General features: G+C 37.3%; 1 protein-coding gene across 1 annotated transcript; it reads right to left on the bottom strand.

The window, feature by feature from the left end:
• Positions 1–1,033: 1,033 nt before the first annotated feature.
• On the bottom strand, positions 1,034–20,418 carry LOC141656830 (isoleucine--tRNA ligase, cytoplasmic-like). The gene is made up of 27 exons (XM_074463888.1): positions 19,686–20,418; positions 18,886–18,951; positions 18,652–18,795; positions 16,714–16,928; positions 15,833–15,998; positions 15,629–15,742; positions 14,686–14,783; positions 13,860–13,938; positions 13,580–13,738; positions 11,833–11,916; positions 11,055–11,188; positions 10,404–10,563; positions 10,132–10,215; positions 9,820–10,032; positions 9,415–9,540; positions 8,305–8,442; positions 8,080–8,183; positions 7,885–7,948; positions 7,072–7,160; positions 6,833–6,974; positions 5,710–5,773; positions 5,560–5,627; positions 2,593–2,715; positions 2,273–2,338; positions 1,627–1,738; positions 1,449–1,540; positions 1,034–1,339 (listed from the first exon to the last, which is right to left on the bottom strand). The coding sequence occupies exons 1-27, from the start codon at positions 20,217–20,219 to the stop codon at positions 1,235–1,237; spliced, it is 3,543 nt and encodes a 1,180-aa protein (XP_074319989.1). The 5' UTR covers positions 20,220–20,418; the 3' UTR covers positions 1,034–1,234.
• Between the last annotated feature and the right edge of the window lie 464 nt (positions 20,419–20,882).

Below are 20,882 nucleotides of genomic sequence, written 5' to 3'. Positions count from 1 at the left end.
GCAGCATTTAAGTTTAAAATATAGAGTTTGAAATTGGATGGCTAAATTTGTAGACTTATTTAATTACATCACCTAAATTGAGGTTAAAGTGGAATTTTTTTTTAATCACAGAAAGAAGCTAACCAAAGTCAAAAGCGATTTACTTTTGTTACTGAACGTAGACCCTCGTGTGAAAACAAAAAAAAATGCTTCCTTTAGAAGTCCAGAATACTAGTGGTAGCTTACATTACAGTATAGTTTCCTGTTTTGAGGATCTAGTGGCGAAAAAAAGATATTCCCTTCGTCATGATCATTCCTCCCAATCACAAAAATTATAAAAGGTGAACAAATGAATAAGACGGAAGGAATAAAAAAATCAAGAATGAGACTACTATCATTAGGGTGCACATTTTTTCACGGGAACAATCAACTAAAACACGGAAGATATGCGCTCTATACCAAGAAGCCCTTGGTGGTTATGCTGCAAAATCTTTAAGTGGGGTCCGCAATACAGATGCTAGGGTTAGCATTTGTATAACCTACGTGTCCCCGTATATTCACTCCGTGAATTTAGGGGTACCCTATCATTAAGTAGACTAATAATTCCAGTATGTAGCATAGTGTTAACTATTAAGGCTAGGCCGTGTTGTCGCGTCATGACTGAAGAATTATAAAGGATTTAAAGGTTACCAATCAACATATGTGTTTTTTGTGCCACATATTTAACATTCCTAACTGATCTTATCTGGCAATAAGGACTACGTGTATCCGTAGTTCCTGCATCCCTTGTTTTTGTAGTCTGAATAGGCAACCAAATTCAGGGGTTTTGGCTTAATCTTGTGTAATATTGCAAAGATTAGAGCTAAAATTCAGAGTCTAGAGTATGACTGTGTATGAGTAAAGATGGAAGTGGGTCATCTTGGGCCGTGCCAATTTCGTGTCGTGCTAAATGGGCCATAGACCGTGCTAGGACGTGTCAGCCCAAGGGCCTGCATGCCCACTTCCATCTCTAAGTATGAGAAGCTAAAAGTAAGGATTTCAGGGTTGTCACTAGGGCACAAAAATCTTTTCTTTCATTGATTAGATCATCCATGTAATTAGAAGTTACAATCAATCAAAAATGTCGAGTTTCTTTGTAAGAAGAATATTAAAAAAAAAAAATGCACAACTTTTTGTCGCCTATTTTGGACTCCTGTTAAGAATAGTTATGGATAAAAATCCACCCCGGAAAAAAAGGAGATGAGAATTGTGTCCCTCACCCAGATTTGGTGCTCAAGTAATATTCTCCGGCGCTCAAGAACAAATGTTGACCCAATAGTACATCCACCGGCGGCTGATCTTTGATACAGTCAACCCTAATCTGTGGTATTTTAATTTTCGTCAAATCAAAGTAGAAAAAGTCATTATCTCCGCCACATTGACGAGAAACGACTCTGACAAATCACACTGGAATATCGAAGAAAAAATACCTTGCCATTTCCTGCTTGAAATTCTGACTTCAGGTTATTGGAATCTCTTGATTTAAGGTAAACTTGCAAACCTCGGGCAAAGGTGGAGTTTCCTGGTTTTATATCACTTTAATTAATTAGACGATCAATAAGAAACCCGGAGTAAAGTAGTTGACACATGACAGCAAGGAAGTCAAACCTTCGTATAAACTGAGTAATGCTTCATCTATGAACACCAGTGTCGGCCGTGATAGACTTATAGTGAATGACATATTGTATACACCATGAAAGCTTTCTTCACAAAAAACAACCTGCAATCATGTACATAAGTAGTTGAATTACCAAAAAGAGAAACCAAGAAAGAAAACAATTTTGTTATGGTGTATTATCTTATCACTAACTGCAGAAACGCATTAGTACTGAAAAAGCGGATTTATTACGTATATGGGTAATACACTGAATTCATCCATACTTGCAAACGGTTTATATATATTTCAGAGATGATTATTGGGGGAATCAAAGTATCAAACGAGTCACAAGAAGTTTTTCCAAAGTGTGAATTTCATAACTTAGTTAACTACTAACGGAATTGGGCTGCAATTGTGTACTTGTGTTGGTGGCCACAAAATTTAGAAATATCCAACCAAAACAACTTAACAAAATGAAAGGAGATTACTAAAGAGTATAGACTGTATATTGATATGTACACCGCCTATCGGTACGGCCGGTACCACAAGATGAAAAAGCTATGACGCTCTTTGGATTTTTCTATAATATTCGATTATCCAATAATGTCAAAGCAAGGATTATGATGCATAGGTGAACAATCAGTCAGAAAAACTTACTGCATGAGACGGCATAACTTCCGGGAGAAGCAAGGGTGAGCCAATAGCATCCCTCACATATCGTTCCTGCAGGTGATAGAATACATTTATGCGTTATTTGTCTTATTCATGTGACCATTTCCAAAACGTTACAAATTTTTAGCTACCCAACAAAAGCATGAAAATCAATGCATTTGATACGTAGTACAAATCAATATGAACGAGGACTACACAACCAGCATTGTGCAGTATTCATTTGAACAATAGGTGAAAATGCAAAACATCCAAGCACTATCAAATTTGAAAACCAGTGCCTAGTCCAGCACAAATCCACTCAATACCTGTGAATTTAGAACTTGCTTCAAGGTCGATACATCTTTCTCAGATGGACTGATGTACACCTCCACTACATCAGTTGGTTCAAGACTGGCTTTCTTCCGCAACTTTTGGATGCGGTTGACAACCTGGGAAGGAAAATGGACACAAATCACAATCTAACCAAAACTAGTGACTATGATCTATGGCTTACCCATATTGTCTACACCCTACACCCCTGCTAACTTCATCCTTTACATACTTAAGAATACAAAGCATGTCATAATCATGATTGAGCACAACATATAGATAATTTATAAGGAAAAGAGTTTACACTATGTTTGAATGGCTAATCGTTGTTCAAGGAAAAATTCATACATAATGAATGACAAATTCTCAAATTCATACATAATGAATCACAAGTTTGCAATATTTTCAAATAATGTCAAGTTTGATGTGTATCTAACCAAAAATGGTCCCAAAACTAGTGGCGTTATTTTCCTATATATACGCTTTTTTCATACAACAACAACAACAACATCAGAGCCTTAATCCCAAAATGATTTGGGGTCGGCTGACATGAATCATCCTTTCGAACCGTCCATGGGTGAACGCACGCCTCAAAATGCGAATAAAAGGGAAGATAAAAAACAAAAGGGAGAACGAAAATGTAATGGAAAGTTAAGGTGAACTTAGGGGTTTTAAAATCGAATTCCGTCTTTCCTTTATAAAAACTTAAAATTTAAATCGAGAGAAAAGGTTAAAACGATTTTTAAAAAACCGAAATAGAGTTAAGGATCCGGAATGAATCAGGTAAAATCTATAAGAAAGTGGTTGTTGAAAAAGTGTGTAATAAAGGAGAGAAAAATAAATAAATTAATTTCTTTAAATTAAATAAATAAAAAAACACTAAATCTGTCAAAAAACATCAAATACTAAAAATCCACATGTATCCTTTCCCTCCATTGTGCCCTCTCCGTCACCATACTCTCTTCAAGCCCCAGAACTCTCATATCGTGCTCTATCACTCTCAACCATGTCTGTCTCGGTCTTCCTCTACCTCTAGAAACCTTTTCTGTTCTCCAAGTCTCCAGCCTCCTAACTGGTGCGTCCATAGGTCTCCTTCTCACATGGCCAAACCATCTTAGTCGGTTTTCCATCATCTTGTCCTCTATTGGCGCCACTTTTACCTTTTCCCTAATCACCTCATTCCTTAACCGATCTTTCCTTGTATGTCCGCACATCCACCTCAACATGCGCATCTCCGCCACACTCATCTTTTGAATGTGACAATGTTTCACGGCCCAACACTCGGAGCCGTAAAGAAGGGCAGGCCTAATTGCCGTGCGATAAAATTTTCCCTTTAATCTTTGGGGCATATCTTTATCGCATAGAAACCCCGAAGCACTCTTCCATTTCAACCATCCCGCTTTAATTCTCGCGAGCCACATTTCCGTCTAACTCCCCATCTTTTTTAATAATAGATCCTAGATATCCGAACAAATCCAACCCTCAACAACATTCCCATCGAAAATAATACTCCCCGCCTCTGTCGATCTCAACCCCGCCACCTTAGTGAACCGACACCTCAAATACTCAGTCTTACTCCTGCTCAGGCTGAACCCACGAGTCTCTAAAGTCTGCCTCCACAATTCCAACTTTCTCTCCACCCCTCTTTTGTCTCATCAATCAACACAATATCATCAAAGAAACATCATACACCAAGGGATGTCGTCCCGAATATCCCTTGTCAACTCATCCATAACTATAGCAAAGAGAAAAGGACTAAGTGCGGAACCTTGATGCACCCCGATGGTAATAGGAAATTCTTCCGTTCTCCCAACATTAGTGCGAACACTTGCACTAGCCCCCTCATACATGTCCTTTATGAGGTCAATATATTTTCGCGACACACCCTCTCTCGCCAAAGCCCACCAAAGTACTTCTCTTGGTACCCTATCATATGCCTTTTCCAAGTCAATAAAAACCATATGCAAATCCTTCTTCTTGTCCCGATGGTATTCCATCAACTGTCTCATGATAAAAATCGCATCCATAGTCGATCTCCCGGGCATAAATCCAAATTGGTTTTCCGAGATGTCTACATATCTCCTAAGCCTTTGCTCGATTACCCGCTCCCATAACTTCATTGTATGACTCATAAGTTTAATTCCCCGATAATTGGAACACTCTTGGACATCACCTTTGTTCTTGTACAAAGGGACAAGAGTGCTTTTCCTCCAAGCCGATGGCATCTTGTTGCTCCTCCAAATCTTGTTGAAGAGCATGGTTACCCATTCAATCCCTTTCTCCCCGAGGCACCTCCAAACTTCTATGGGTATACCATCCGGTCCCTCTGCTTTCTTTGACCCCATCTTCCTTAACGCCTTTCTAACTTCACTCTTTTGTATTCTACGCACAAATTCCCGATTAACCATGCTTGGTGTTACCTCTACATCCCCAAAACCTTGTTCCTGATGTCCATTGAATAAATTATCAAAGTAAGAACTCCATCTAGCCTTTATCTCGTTATCCTGAACCAGAACCTTGTCGTCCATATCTTTCACACACCTAACTCTCCCAATATCTCTCGTCTTTCGGTCTCTTATGCGAGCCAGTTTATAGATATCCTTCTCTTGTCGTCCATATACGCTTTTTTCATAAATTGTTTTTTTTAATACACACACAGTGTTAGAATTTTATACAGTACACATTTTCAACATTCTTTTTCCTAATTTCGTCTAGTATAAATCTAACGTTACCCTTGTTTTGTAGATTGGTCAGGTTATTTTGGGTTATAGAATTCATCTGTATGCTATTCAGAAAAATAATCAATTTAAGGGAAAAATGAAAATATTAAGAGAAATTATGATTATTGGAGGATACTCGAACTTAAGAATATTCTAGAAAAGACAAAAGCAAACTTCGAAAATCTTGTGTAATTTTCCTTGTTGAACTAAGAATCAATAGTTCAAGGGCAATTTGCAGCTTACCTCACGAGCAACACCAGCTTCAAATAATGAATCATCAGGACGTAAATCAAGAATAACCAAGACGTCGCCTGCATTGAAGAAGTAAAGATTGTTACAAATCACCAATTAACATCAATCTTATCCTATGTGTTTTACAGAGTCAATATTTACCATCTCCTGCAGCATCAATGTCCTCTTCTGTTGTATCATCAGGACGCTTGAAATCCCTCAAAACCTGATATTTCACAAAACAAAAGTAAATTGACCATTGTAATTTGTATCAAAGACCAAAAAAGAAATAAAGTCGTTAGGACCACAAACAGAATCGCTAAATAAAAAAAAAATGTTTTTAGGCATATGAATAAAATAACTGTGTAGATATTTGGTTTCTTGGCCCAAGCAGTATTTACAATCTTCCAAGAATGTTGATTGCATGGAACTTAAAAGGTACATCTTGAATCCCAAACGAATAGGCTGTGATTATTAAAAGTGGGTTTCTCGATTAAGTGGCAACATCACAGTCATTCTATCATGACTCATGAGGTTAAAGTTTAAACCATTGGCCCCTTCAGAATGTTTGATTGTAACAATATTATCAAGCCTTATCTATTCTTCTAAAAATAAAGAAAAAAAGGCCACCACATCTTCCCCAGTTTCAACGTAAGCCACAAAAGAAAAAACTGAACCGGCTACACAATAGCTCTTGGAAGAGCGAGTTATTTGAGGTCATAATTGCCAGAATAATGAAAACCTCGCATACTATTATCATCCTAACTCCTAAGTCCTCTTCGGCCTCTCTCACAAAGCCATTACAGCCAAAGAACAAATAACTTGAGACTTGCTATCCACATATTACTGACATGATCGCCGAACAAACCAGGACAAAGTCTGAAGTGTAATTGAAGCAGCTAAATTCAGTCTCCAGAGGTGTTCAGTATTGCATGGACTATAGCGGTGAGCAAAGATAATCAAAATTCTTATTAGTGACAAAATTGAATTGTTGCTCCATGACATAGTACTCCTTTTTATTGAATTAGCCCCATCAGCTAATTGTTTGTGAGGTGAAAAGTGACACAATGAGGCTAATTTAATAAAATGGAGGGAGTACCTTTTTAGAAACAATATACACTAATATCCCATTTTAAAAGCTACAAGGTAATCAAAACAGCCAAAAATACAAGTAGGTATTTTTTTTTATAATACTGCTGCTTTAATTGTTATTCAGGTAGGAAGTCATTGTCAAAACAATTTACAGCGATTCGCTATATTTCTCATGATTTATTATAAAATTCACCTTAATATCAGTCAGCTTCAAACAATGGCCAGCAATGGTGACTTCTCCAGCTTTCTCAAATGCTAATACATCATCCTGAGTCAATGCCTTGACTTCCTTTGCAACCACTCCCATAGATTTTCCAAGCCTTTTGCCCAGCACACTACGAGGAAAGAAGGTAGCATTATCAATTAATTAGGCATAACAAGTATATGATACACACAAACACAACTACTAACGGAATAATCCACTCGGCATACCTGAAATCGGGCTCGGCACGAAGTGAAGCATATTTCAGAGGATTGTTGCAGGGGACAAGTGACACTATATTCAGCTCTTCAAGCACATACTGCAACAATTTGCAAGATGATTGTAAGGATCCACTTTGTAATACGCGGACTTATGTGAGAGGAACTTGATTATGAGCATGACATAAACTCAGCTTCTCAAGCCCTTATAAAGTAACATAAAACACACAAAATCATTGATCCCAAAACCCCACAAGGTATGCATCTCAAAAGCATTCACCTCCCAGAACTACATTAATATTCAAGATGGAATTAGCATAAGAATTTTTAGGCCCTAGAGGGCTAGTCATCAAACATTTAGGCAAACTCAAAATTAAAAACCCACAGATCTATGACGAATCACAAATGGAATTTACAAAATACTAAACATCAGAACCCTACGAAGAACATCGTAGACTTTGATAGACAAAACCCTGTCCCTGCAGTCTGAAATGTCAGATTGATATATGGAACTCACTATAAACCAAATGATAAGAGCAATTGAATATTGTTTTCATGAGCAAAAGCAAATAAAGGCATCTACAACCACTCCAAAAAGACCTCAGATGTCTGTCAAATGAGAGTAGCTATCAACGACAGCCTTTTAAAAGCGCTAAATCAATACAGCATTTTATATTTTTAACACACTAATAACAAAGCCTTGTATTTCTTCTGGATTAAGTGATGGACAACATTGCACTTCAAATCCCTGCTCCTTACATGCAAAAATAATTTATGCAGTCCACAGTATCTCAAAATTTAGAATGCATCATTAAGATATAGTACCTCTCTCAGTTTACCAGCTATATCATCAAGAAAATCGTTGTCCGGGTGTACGACCACCATCTCCCTGGTTTTTCCCGGAAACAAGCAAAATGATGTATCAGTGACAGCAGCATTTGAAGAAACCAAAAGAAACTGAATTCCAGGATCCAATTGTTTGGGAAATTGACGACAATAATAAAAAGCCACCAGCACTACCTAAGGGGAGTCTTCAGGGGCTTGTTGTGGCGCTCTCGGATATTTCGAGCAAGGTCAATAATTTTAGTCATCCTTGATACACTTTGCACAATGCGTTCGTCTCCCTAAAGATCAATTAACTTATATTAAAAATCAAACAGATTTTTTTTTCTGAAAAATTTAATAACAGGAGCAACGTGAAATATACTAGAAGTATATAATACTTCCGTCAAAGTTAGGATATACCTTTCCTTCTGCTTGAGGAAAACTGCAATAGTGAATGCTTTCTTCTGCTCCCTCGCAAACTCTTCTTAAATTTTGGTAAAGAACTTCTGTGAAGAAAGGAGTCAAGGGAGCCATTGCCTTACATGATGTTAGCAGTACCTAAGACCAATAAAGCACATCATGCATGAGATAATTTGAAACGTGACAACAATATAATAGATTGCCTGAATAATCCAATACAGGCATGTCACAATAAGAAAATAAAAGGCCTCTGATAACAGTTCCTTCAAAACACTTCAGTATATGCAAGATATTTTTCACCAAATATGTATGTAATACAGCAAGGATACCCGAACAACAAAGGTGAAGATTTTTTGGAGCCTAGAACCCTGTCACTCCTTGGGTTAATAAAAAGGACCTCGTTAGATTAGTATCCTAGCAGCCAATGTCTATTCTCAGATTCCCTTCATTGAAGATCTGGTTAATATCTCCATTACAAGACAAATCCAAGGTTGAACCAAAACAAAGCAATGATTTATCTAATAATTGTCTACTGCCCTATTGGGGAAAAAATTGTGGAATTCTAACAGAGATCCTCCAAAAAGGTAACCTCTGGGTCCCAGCTGCCATCTAAAATCATGCTCATCCGATAACGCTTCGAATTTGAAACTACAGTGACCAATAGTTAATCTTTAGCAGCTCTCTGTGCAGCTTTATACACTTGAGCCACTGCGCAAAACTCAATAGAATGACAACCTCACAAGAAGTTCCATAACTGCCCAAGCCGAAATATATGTACCTCAGAACTAGAGTAAGATAAAAAGATCATAAAGTAACAGTCTAACAGCACGATGCATCGGATGCACTGCATAACCTTCAATTAAGAGAATGGCCTAGTTTAATGCCTTCCCTGTTAAATGGTCCCGCAATCCCACTTCTCAATTGCAGCATATTGACTGAGCACTTATAACTGAGAAACTGCTAGGAAACCCTCACGTCCAATTATGAATAAATACTCGAATCCAAAACGTGGGTATATATCAAGTACTACTAATAGATTACGGTCAGTAACAGATTATGGATGTAAGATCCAATTAGCCAATACACAGGCAACACAAAAATGGAACATACATGATAAAGAGTAGAAAGTGCAATCTTGCAATCTTCCTCTCCTGTACGGCCTTTCAATCGTTTGCGGTTGAATCTTACGTAGATATTTGTCAGATCGTCAAGAAACTTCAGAAGTTGAGGAACAACCTACAAAAGATGTGAGATGGTCAAAACAGTTTCTGCATAATCAAGTTGTATTCAACTCACCAATAGGAAGCTGAAAAGCTGAAAGTTCAGAGAGTTCTCATTCTCTCACAACTTGCCAAACACAACAATAATACAGCTTCACTACACAATTTGAACAAAAAGTGTTCCGACCAGAAATTTCTTGGCAAACTTCCTCACTTGTCAAAGAAATACCTGACCATAATGCATTTCACAAAAGTAGATAATGCAACTTGAGTAGATGATGGAAAAAATACGAACCGTGTACAGTCTATACGCATCCATTTCTTGTCGCACAAAATGAACCAGGTGTTGGGTAGCTGAGTTGATCCATTGGTCAAGGACATTAGAAGAGCTTTTTAAAGCACTTTGATCCATAGGAATGAACGTTCCAAAGCCTTCAATTTCTAGTCTCTTGGCATTCTGAACAAGAAATCTGTATGCATTGTACCATGGGAGGAACACGTCTCTGATCTTAACTCGCGACAAGTAGACAATAAATAATGTGAAATCAGTCATCCATGCCTACCAAATTCATGATTAAAAAAATACATTTTAAGCATAAATGCGTACCATGCCATAAACTCCATCTTTCTTAAAACGTAAAGGCTCTGCACGAACAACCGGCGAATTTACAATGTACAAACGCAAGGCATCCTATTCCAAAAACAAACTATGTCAGTAGATACAAAAAGACAGATCAGAAATTCCAAATGTTCGGTAGGGGATACTCCTGGTCAACACCAAAAAAGAAATTCCAAATGCATATAGATACAAAATGGAAATGTCTCCGAAAAATATTAAGCAGCTAGAAAGGACAATTGTTCAAAGGACAAAGAACTTACTGCTCCATACTCATTCAGAATTTCAGAGGGCGCAGGATAATTCTTTAGCCGCTTACTCATCTTTTTACCATCTTCAGCAAGGACAAGACCATTGCAGATGAGATTTTTAAAAGCAGGCTTACTGAATAATGCCGTAGAGAGCACCATTAAGGTGTAAAACCTGCAAAAAAATTATCAATTGCATTATTACTTATTAGAAGGCAATTTGTCTTGTCATTCCACGGTTAATAACGACGAAAGGAAGGGTACTGTAAACAAGCCACGTGATCCACTTATTTGTGATTCGATAAATTTTACCAGATGCTTAAAACGCAAATTTGTTTGGTACTTGGTAGTTGGTAGGATGTAATCACAATTGCAATATGATTGACCCTACTTAATAGGGAAAAGGTGGGATATAATGAGGTAGACTGTAGAGGACTAAGAAGAGTGGCATTTAGGGAGTGTAACCATAAATCTAGACATGTAAAATTGCAAGAGTTGAACCTAACAGAAGTTATTACATTATAAGTGACAAATGGATTTACTCTACAAATACCAAACCAGTAGAACATTTTTACAACTGGACATAATTTGAACAATTTTTTTGCAAGTGATCACCTACCCAACTATATGTAAGGAGACTAGGAAAGAAGAAACGAAGATACTAACCATCCACGAGTCTGATCCAGCCCTTCTGCCACAAAATCCCCTGGAAAGTTGCTTTCAAAAAGCTCTTTGTTTTCGAAAGGATAATGGATGTATGCATAAGGCATTGCACCACTCTCAAACCAGCAATCAAACACCTGCAAGAACACCAACGGCAAAATAGCATGAAAGGTCTGCAGCATCAGGGCAGCACCAACATCACAACAACTTACCATACGCCTCAAAGCTCTGATAACAGATTTTAGCGGATAATATGCAAAAAGAACTTGGAATTTTGAAACAAAGGGAAAGAACTTTATACTGTAGAATTTAAGCACAAGAAACACCCTTCAGAAGCTACAAGAAATTGAAAATCTTCAAGAGCCCAACATATACTCAATCTTAACAATATGTAAAATGGGTTTCAAATTTTATTCCTGTTCAAATTTCGAATCGACCTGGTATAAAGCTCAATCTAAATCACCTTAACTACTGAACAATAAATAAATCAACTCACAAGTCACAAAAAAATATAGTGATAAAATGTAGTCAACTAGCCATAACCAATAAATGACTGTAACACAGGTCCCACGCTGCACTAATTAAATTCTAAAATCAAAATGAGCAACAACTAAAATACCTGCATAAATTCCAGGATTCAAAAAAAAAATAGCTACAAGTGGTATCTACCTTACCTCTCTTTTATTATCTTAGTATGACTGACAAGTGACAAGTTTTTTTCTCCACATTTACAAAATCAAAGGAAAACGTATAAAAAATTGAGTTCAGTTAGATGGCTTACATCATCCACACGTCTAAGAACACCATTCCCATGCTTAGATGGAATAGTTAGATGATCGATAAAGTGACGGTGCAGATCAGTGACCTGTAGCAACATCCCGTCAGTAAATTAGGTTTTCCATTGTACACAAATGCTTACATGTTCTAAGAGTGTAACTTAAATCATAACATTCACACAGAGCATAACAAACAACCAATGAGAAGAGGAATATGATACTAGTACACTAGCTCCATCACAACCATTTTATTAACTCCATTTGACTTTTGTGGTTAACTGATGTCAACTTTGACCACAAATTCCTCAAAATATATGTAACTAGAGATACAATATGAGTTGTCATGTTTGATGTATCAATTAACTTACACGAGATCTCTGAAAAACAGAACATGCACCCATACTTCCATAGACCATAGTAGTCTAATAATATAACAGCAGCATAACCCTAGTGCCTTAAGTGCTCCTGCCTATTAGCAAGGGGGGTTGGATGTCACCAACAGGAAGCGATACTATTATGTAGCACTGCGAGACTTTTTCCACATACGAAAATTGGGTCAAGAATGACATTGAATAACTGGCTTAACTGCTACTTCACAATTTAAGAAAAAAAAAAGTGCAGCCAATTTATGGAATCATTTTGCTTTATTACATTATAACCCAGAACCAAAGAATGGCTGTATCGGAAATCAAAATGATAAAGTTCAGCGATGATTGAATTTGAAGATCTTTATTTTTTTACGCTCAGGAAAAGAAGCATAGCTATCACTTATCACCACTCTAAGGGGGCGTTTGGTTCAACAAAGGGAAAGGGAATGGAAACAGGAAAGGGAATGAAAGGGGAAGGAATGAGATTACCCCAAATTTAGCTCCTTGTTTGGTTAAATAGGAAAGGGAATGCCTTATTATTTGTCCACCACCTATATTTACTAAATTACCAGCAACAACCACCACTCCAACTATACCACCATCCGGCGTCCACTTCTACCACATCCACCGTCCACCTGCACCACAAAGAGACGTCGGCGTCGACTTCCTGCTGTCGGCGCCACCTTTACGCCACCCATACCCATCGACCCTCCAACCACCGCCCCTAGAAACACCATATTTGAACCCATAAAAACCTTCCCCAAGACCCGTAACCCCCTCCCCCACCCACGAAACCACCATCTCTGGCGGTATTGTGGGTGGGGGGGGGGGGTTTCGGGAAGGTTTTTATGGGTTCAAATATGGTGTTTCTAGCGGTAGTGGTTGGAGTTTTACACGAGGAGCGAAGAATTAGTGGGTGTATGATGGGGGCAGCGGCTGGGACCGGTGTTGTTGGGGTGGGCGCCGGCGGCCAGCTTGCCGAGGTGGTGTGACATGGTGGTGATGGTCGTTGTTGGTGGTAGTGGGTGTGAGTGGTTGTTGAAGTTGATGTGGGGGAATGAGGGAAAGGGTATGGGATACCTTGGGGGGTGAGGGGTAAGGATGTAGAGGAGAATAGGAGATTGGGAGGGAATCTCATTCCCTTTGTTTGGGTCAAACAAACATAAAAAAAGGGAATCATTATCCTTAATTCCCTTTCCCTTTCTTTTAAACGCCTAACCAAACAGTCCCAAACTCTGAATAAATGCTTCACTATTCAGATTCATATGTTGAGGCGTTGAGCCAGTGTGACAAATACAGAATGTCAGAACAGTTAAAAATGCACCACAGAAGCATAAATCACCAAGAAAATATGAGAGCTAATGGCAGTACAAATAAAGAGAACCTTTTCTCCCGATTCCTTCTCTAGTTCCTCGATAGAAGAAATAACTCTAATTTCCTTTCCATCATCACTCATCCATACTGGAAGAGGGGTACCCCAAAATCTACTTCGACTGACAGCCCAATCCCTAGCATTTTCCAGCCAATTGTGGAAGCGTTTCTCCTGTAGAATATGCAAAGAAAGAAAAAAATTAATACAGTACCATAAGGATAACAAATCAAGAGAGCCCTGAATGAAAAAACAATGAGCAAAATAGAAAACAATGAAAAGAGAGAATCCAAACCTTGACAAAATCAGGAACCCAATAAGTCTGCTTATTGTTCTCCAGCAACTGATCTTTTATCTTTTCCACTCTAACAAACCTAAAGCAGTAAATAGACATATGGAGGACACTTTAGGTAACAAAACCATAAATACGATAATAATCTACATCTGCTATGCTGTTCTGTGAAGCCAGAACTATGGGAACTCCACATTGAATTCAAACACTTCAAAACACAGAAATTGGAGAGGTATCACTCATAGTTCTCTACAACCGAAATTACAAGTCATACATGAGTAACTGACTGCCATTTACTCTTCACTTGTGCAGAATAAGGAATTATCACTCCTTTCTCCCTTCTTCAGAAAAAAAGGGAATATATTCATATTGTGATGATTAACAATGACTTTAGAGACAATTGTGTTTTCCTAGCTACAAAATACAGAAAGGTGCATTTCCAAATGATTAATAGGTCTTTATGTGCCACAGCAAGGGAAACCAAAGAAAAATGGAGAAAAGAATTCGTCACAAATTTAACTGTTCATGAATGCAATATAATTTTGGCGAACTACAGGACTTGGCCATATAATGAGCTTGTGACTCTGAATCCTACGAAGTAAATAGTATACGCGCAACTTTACAACCCACAAATCGCGAATTGGCTCGAACGTGTTCTAAGGCAGCCCTTGCACAAAATCCATATATCACAAACTCTATTGGAGTATATTGCAAACTATAACATGCCTATAGCATATCCAGTAATACCTGTAGGAACCTAGCATATCTCTATATTTGGTCGCATAATGTGAAAAGAAATGCACATAGCCATTAATTTTTTTTCACATACCAACTTGGAACAGCCCTGTAAATGAGAGGGGTTTCAGATCTCCAACAGAAAGGGTAAGAATGGGTAAAATTTCCCTGCTTGAGGAGCCTGCCTTTTTGCTGCGGAATAAAAAGTAGATGTCGTGAGTTCATAGCAACTAAATATGCGCCTACAAGTCACATAATGAACTAAAGTAAATAAATAAATAAAAACATAAAGAGGCATCCCCGGTGTTACTCTCCGATACTAACAGGCATGAAAAGCTTTCCAACTAATGTTTGTGACGGTACATTTTATTCCCGGAAAAGATGGCTATCCTAAGAAATAACATGCAGAAAGCAGAAGAAACATCCTGCTCTGTTCTCATATTAAAAACATCAGCTCTGTCTGCGATTACTAGCTGGTCAAGGAAAATCAAAGATATTGGAATAATTTTAAGAAACCAGCACTTTCCAATGTTTGCCTTTTATATGTTAACAATTAGTCTCTCATAAGGCGGATATATCCGTCTTAAATTTAGAAAGGTCCAAATAGCATCCCACTTGCAAGATAGGACAAGGTTTTTGCTAATATATGGGCATTTTGCTTATGTCTTATCTATTCTGTTTGGCCCGTTTTAAGTTTAAGACAGATACTCCTGTCTTAAACAAGAATTTGTGATATGTTAATGAACTGACAATGGCAAAGCAGAACCATAAGAGGGCAACAGTCACCTCCCCTGCAATTGTGCTGAGAGACGAAATGATATTTACTTTAACTACTTTCCATCTGAAGATGAAAAGATGACAAACCACAACAAAATTCATCTTAAGGAGTGAAACAGTAAATGTCAGAGAGATACTCATCCTTGAACAAAACCACTTTGAAGCTACTGCTAAACAGAATACTTCTATACTTCTACCACTCACGGAGTACTACTATTGACATAAGAATGAAAAAGAAAGGAACAGATGTATATTCTTGCCTTCACTGCATTTATGATATCTTTATCAGCTTCCTTAACATAACGTCCTTTAAAGTCATACACTCTTTCAATGAAGCAACCATCATCATCAACAGCTACAATCAAGTCTGGTCCCTACATATGCCAAGCATAAAATAAATAAATAAAAAAGCATATGTATATACAATTAATGTTAAGAATATCAAAAAAAAAAGTACAACGGACCTTCTCAATAATTTGATTTTCCAGGCAAACACGGTAGTCATCTTCTCCAAAAGCAGGAGCACAGTGAACTATTCCAGTTCCACTATCATCAGTCACATAGTTGTCCGCAACAACTTTAAAAGCCACATCTGAAAACTCCTGGAAGTAGTCGAATAAGGGTACATATCTGCAATTGATAGTTGATACATTACTACATTTAAGTTGAAGATCTTGAAGAATAAATCAAATTTCACATACTTTTGGGAAACGGTCCATATCATCTCAGCATGGTATTATCAGTTACACATCCATAGTTTTTCTAGCCATCACTATCTTTTATCCTTTACATGTTATAATTATTTTACCATGTGTGCTAATGGCTAAATGAGATTATATTTGATATAAAGCACGTCACCAATCATTTTACTTCTAGGATGTGTTTGGATTGAGGGATTTAGAGGGAAAAGAAAGGGAGAGAGAGTAAGGGATTTATCCTTTGTTTGGGTAGCAAATAAAGGTAGAGAGAAATGGAGGGAGAGGGATTTGGAGGGATCCACTTTCCCTCCTTCAAGGCAAATCAAAAACTCTCCACCATAGGAAAGATTTGGAGGGAAAATGTAACCAAACAACCACTTCCCATTCTCCCTCCTCTTCTCTCCCCTCCCTTTCCTTTCCCTCTATCCCCCTCCCCTTCCTTTCCCTCCTATTTTGCTATCCAACCAAGCCCTAGAGTTTGACGTAACAACAATAATTCACTTGCTGCCTGGAGTATCACCAACTAAAATCACACGTGGAAAAGATGATATATATACAACAGCATATAACTGACCAATAATCATAATGAGCATGTGCAGATACTAGAATTATACAATAGCAACTTAGCAACAAAAAAAAATACTCACTTCAGTCCAACCAATGATGAACCTGGTAGCTTTTCTAGCAGCTCATATGAGTTATCGTCGGTGGAGTTTTTATCAGCTGCAGATCCCTTTGTTTTATTCTTTGAATCTTTTACAGGTTCTTTTGGTTTACTCTCAGTTTTCGGTTTCTCCTTAGGAAGCTGTGACAAACGGGACTCTGCAACCACATAAGTTGAGCCCGAAGCTTTGCTTCTCACCTGAGAACCAAATTATTTTTTTAGGATCATATTCACACACGAACTCAAAGATAATCAGAATACTGGCTTGTATAATTGACAAAGAATCTCCCTTTTCAATACACATCCCCACACGGCCACACCCCCAACACATCCTTTAATAAGAAAATAGTGGGAACCTATGGGTAATTGATTTACTCCCTCTATCTTAGTTGATAAGCCCTATTTACTTGTTTTATGAAAGGGGAATCATATATTTTTCTAATGCAAAAGCCAAAGCCGCTGACATGGCATCACAAAATTTGATCTCAAGATGACATGTCAATTAATGAAACAACTAAGTTCAACACACAAATATGGCAACAAATTTAAAGTTTCCTATAATAAAAATGAATTTAAAATAAAATATGATGTATTCCCTATCTTCTTTAAAAATATTTTAGTTGATTTTATAGTTAACTTATGAACAACTATAATAGTAATCCAAATATAAATTTTATAGGAGCTTTTTTGAAAATCATTTTCCAAGTACTTTTTTTCCAAATTACACGGGTGTAATCATTTCCGAAAGCATATACAGGATAAAGTTGGCTGAACTTATCAACTACGAGTAATTAGTGGAAAATGGAAATCATTCATTTTGAATGAACATATAAATGTTTTAAAGGTGTTAATAGCAGTATGGCTCAATACATCTATATAACTAATTTTATCAATCTTGAATATATAATAATATACAGAGACTTAATTTTTGTTATAAAATGTTTTCCATAATTACATATAATTGCTAATTGAGAGTTTTTTATAGCAAACCCGTGAATTTTCACAGGTTTAAACCTAGTTTGAATGATGGGACCTACTGACTGAAATTGAGAGAGTCTAATCCAAAGTTTCTTAATCAACATTGATACAAGAATTCCACTAACATACACATATCCAAGTACATAGAATAAAACTGAAACCTATATGTGCACTTCACAAGGAAGGCATATTTGCTATGTGATGATGGTTTTGGTCAGTTATACAACTTCGTTACTTGCTTTCGTGACAACAAGAGCAGCATTGTTAAGCATTCTATAGTTGAGGAACACACAACTTGACTCAACTAAGTTCTTTTTTAAAGTTAAACAGCTTCAGAATTCAATCTTTTTACTTTTTATTAGCTGGTATGCTCTCACAAACAACTCACTCATACTTAAAAGTTTGGCAGAAGATAACTGGTGATACAAAAGGCATACATATGGTAAAGTAAGGAATGGTGGATGAATGAACGCAACTAATAGACATGATTGTGATCCATTTGACTCCAGTCCATCGAATTAAATTTTGTATTAGCACTAGCACCAAAAATTTGCTTCCAAAACGGAGTAATCTTCCTCAAATGATCAATATTTCTCTAAACGGGTGAATGAAGCACTTGGCTATATTTTGAGAAGGCATGTGATCTATCAAAATGAAAACCCTCTCTAAAGACCCTTCTCTAATGGGCCGCTGGTGCATCATCTCTAGCAAGTATGAGCAAATTGAGCATATTGTACCCCATGTCATAATTCATATCATCAATCAAACAGTGAACTATTAGACATAAAACCAGGCCCATAAATGCAGCCTCTAGACCAAAAAAACTGTAAACTTGAGCAGAAATAGGCAAAAGTATCAGCCATCGCTCGAGTCATTTGATGAACAGTCTACAAGTACTCGGGAGTAACTATTCAAAAGAGAAGTTGATAAAGCAGAAACTCACCTTTACATACACAAAGTTGGCATTGACGCACAATGCTAAGTTACTGGGAAGGGTCCATGGGGTTGTAGTCCATGCAACAAACGACGCATTATGTTGGTCACCAACAATAGGAAAAGTTACCATAATTTCAGGGTCAGGTACTTCCTGCACCATTCAGCAGATGTTGACATTGAAATAAACTCACTGTGCCACAAAACAACAGATTATAGTGACAGCAATGTTGCAGAGCCAAACCTTATAGTTCAAATTGGACTCGAAGTTTGAAAGAGGGGTCTTCAAACCAGTACTGTATGGCATGACCTGCCAATATACACATATCCCGTCAAATAAACAACCCCAAAAGATAGTCAAAATTACCTTAAACCCACATAATTAACTACAAATTCAACCCCGAATAAATACAAAATACAAGATTCACAACCTCAATTGAGCTGAACCAACTTAATTAAAACACAAAAAATGATCCAGACCCAAAACTACAAACATTACCAAATAGAACGGAACCGGCATAATTAAACCCAAATAATAATCAAATTACCTTAACCCCACATAATTAAATACAAACTACAAGATCCACCAGCTCAATTGAGCTGAACCAACTTAAGCAAACACAAAAATGATCCAAACATATAACTCAAACACCAAAATTGACGACAAACAATACCAAATGGAATTACACCCACATAGTTAAACCCAAAAAACAGCCCTAAATTAATACAAAATTTAAGATTCACAACCACAATGAGCTGAACCAACTTAACAAAACACAAAAATGATCCAAACCCATAACTAAAAATCCAATATGACAACAACATTCCCAATTAGAGCAAACCCACATAATTATCAACACTAGTTAATATTAATTCTCCAAAATACACGATTCGCAACCTCAATTGAGCTGAACCAACCTAACCAAACACAAAAATGATCAAAACCCATAACTCAAAAACCAAAATTGACAACAAAAATTACGAAACGAAGCTAAACCCACATAATCAAACCCAATAAACAATCCCAAAAGATAATCAAACTACCTTAAAGCCGCGATAAACAAGCCCCTTCTGATGCAACATACTAAAAACCCACCAAACAGATTCCATAAACCCTAAATCCATAGTCTTATACCCATTTTGAAAATCAATCCATCTCCCAGTTCTCTTAACAACCATCTCCCATTCCTTAACATACCTAGTAACAATACTCCTACACTCCTCATTATACTTTCCAATCCCCATTTCAATAACATCGGCCCGCGATTTAATCCCGAGCTTCGTATCGATTTCATGCTCAACCGGAACCCCATGGCAATCCCACCCGAACCGGCGGGTTACATGGCGCCCGTTTGACGATTGGTATCTTGTAACGACATCTTTGATTGTTCCCGCCAAAATGTGGCCGTAATGCGGGAGACCAGTAGCGAAAGGCGGTCCGTCGTAGAAGATGTATTCTGGGTTTTGAGAGGTTTTTGAGAGTTGGGTTTCGAATGCTTGGATTTTATCCCAGAATTCGAGGATTTTCTCTTCTTCTAATGGGAAGGAGAAGTCTTTACCTTCGCAAACGTCTTCCATGGCGGATATTGAGGAATTGGGAAGGGGGAATTGGGGGTTTTTCTAGGGTTTTGGAGGTTGATTTGGATTGGGTTTTAGTCAATGGTGGTTTTTGCGTGATCCGCAAGCTGAATTAGAGTAGAGAGTACAACGTATCCGTCTTAAATGATGGTAAAATTGGTCAAAGTGACATAAATGACACAAAAGTAAAATGTTTTATGAATTCTATAATTTTATAAAGATGACACAAAAGTAAAATGGTGTATGTGTACCAAGAGATCGTGAGTTCGAGTCTCATCAACAACATTTTATCAAGAATGTCTTAGTCCAGTGGTTAAGACGGAGGTATTGTGGATAATTTTAGTCTAGTGGTTAAGACGGAGATATTGTAGATAATAGGTCTCAGGTTCGAATCATCCCTCCTCCTATTGTAATGCGACTATGTGCGCGCTTCGTGAGACCAAAAAAAAAAAAAACAAATCGATCTATTTATGAGACTGTAATTAATTAAAATCAAAATTAGTTTAGATCCCGCTCCATGAATGCACGGTATTTATAAAGTTTTTATTTTTGTATTACTTAATCATGCTAAATTAATATCTCGTTAACTTTTCATATTTTACGTCATTATATTTGATATGGAAAAAAAAAAATTGAACTGGAAAATTATTCAAGAAAATTGAG

This window comes from Silene latifolia, chromosome 5, assembly GCF_048544455.1.
Source record: "Silene latifolia isolate original U9 population chromosome 5, ASM4854445v1, whole genome shotgun sequence".
In the NCBI taxonomy this organism is placed as follows: domain Eukaryota; kingdom Viridiplantae; phylum Streptophyta; class Magnoliopsida; order Caryophyllales; family Caryophyllaceae; genus Silene; species Silene latifolia.
This window is presented reverse-complemented; position numbering and strand designations above follow the sequence as displayed.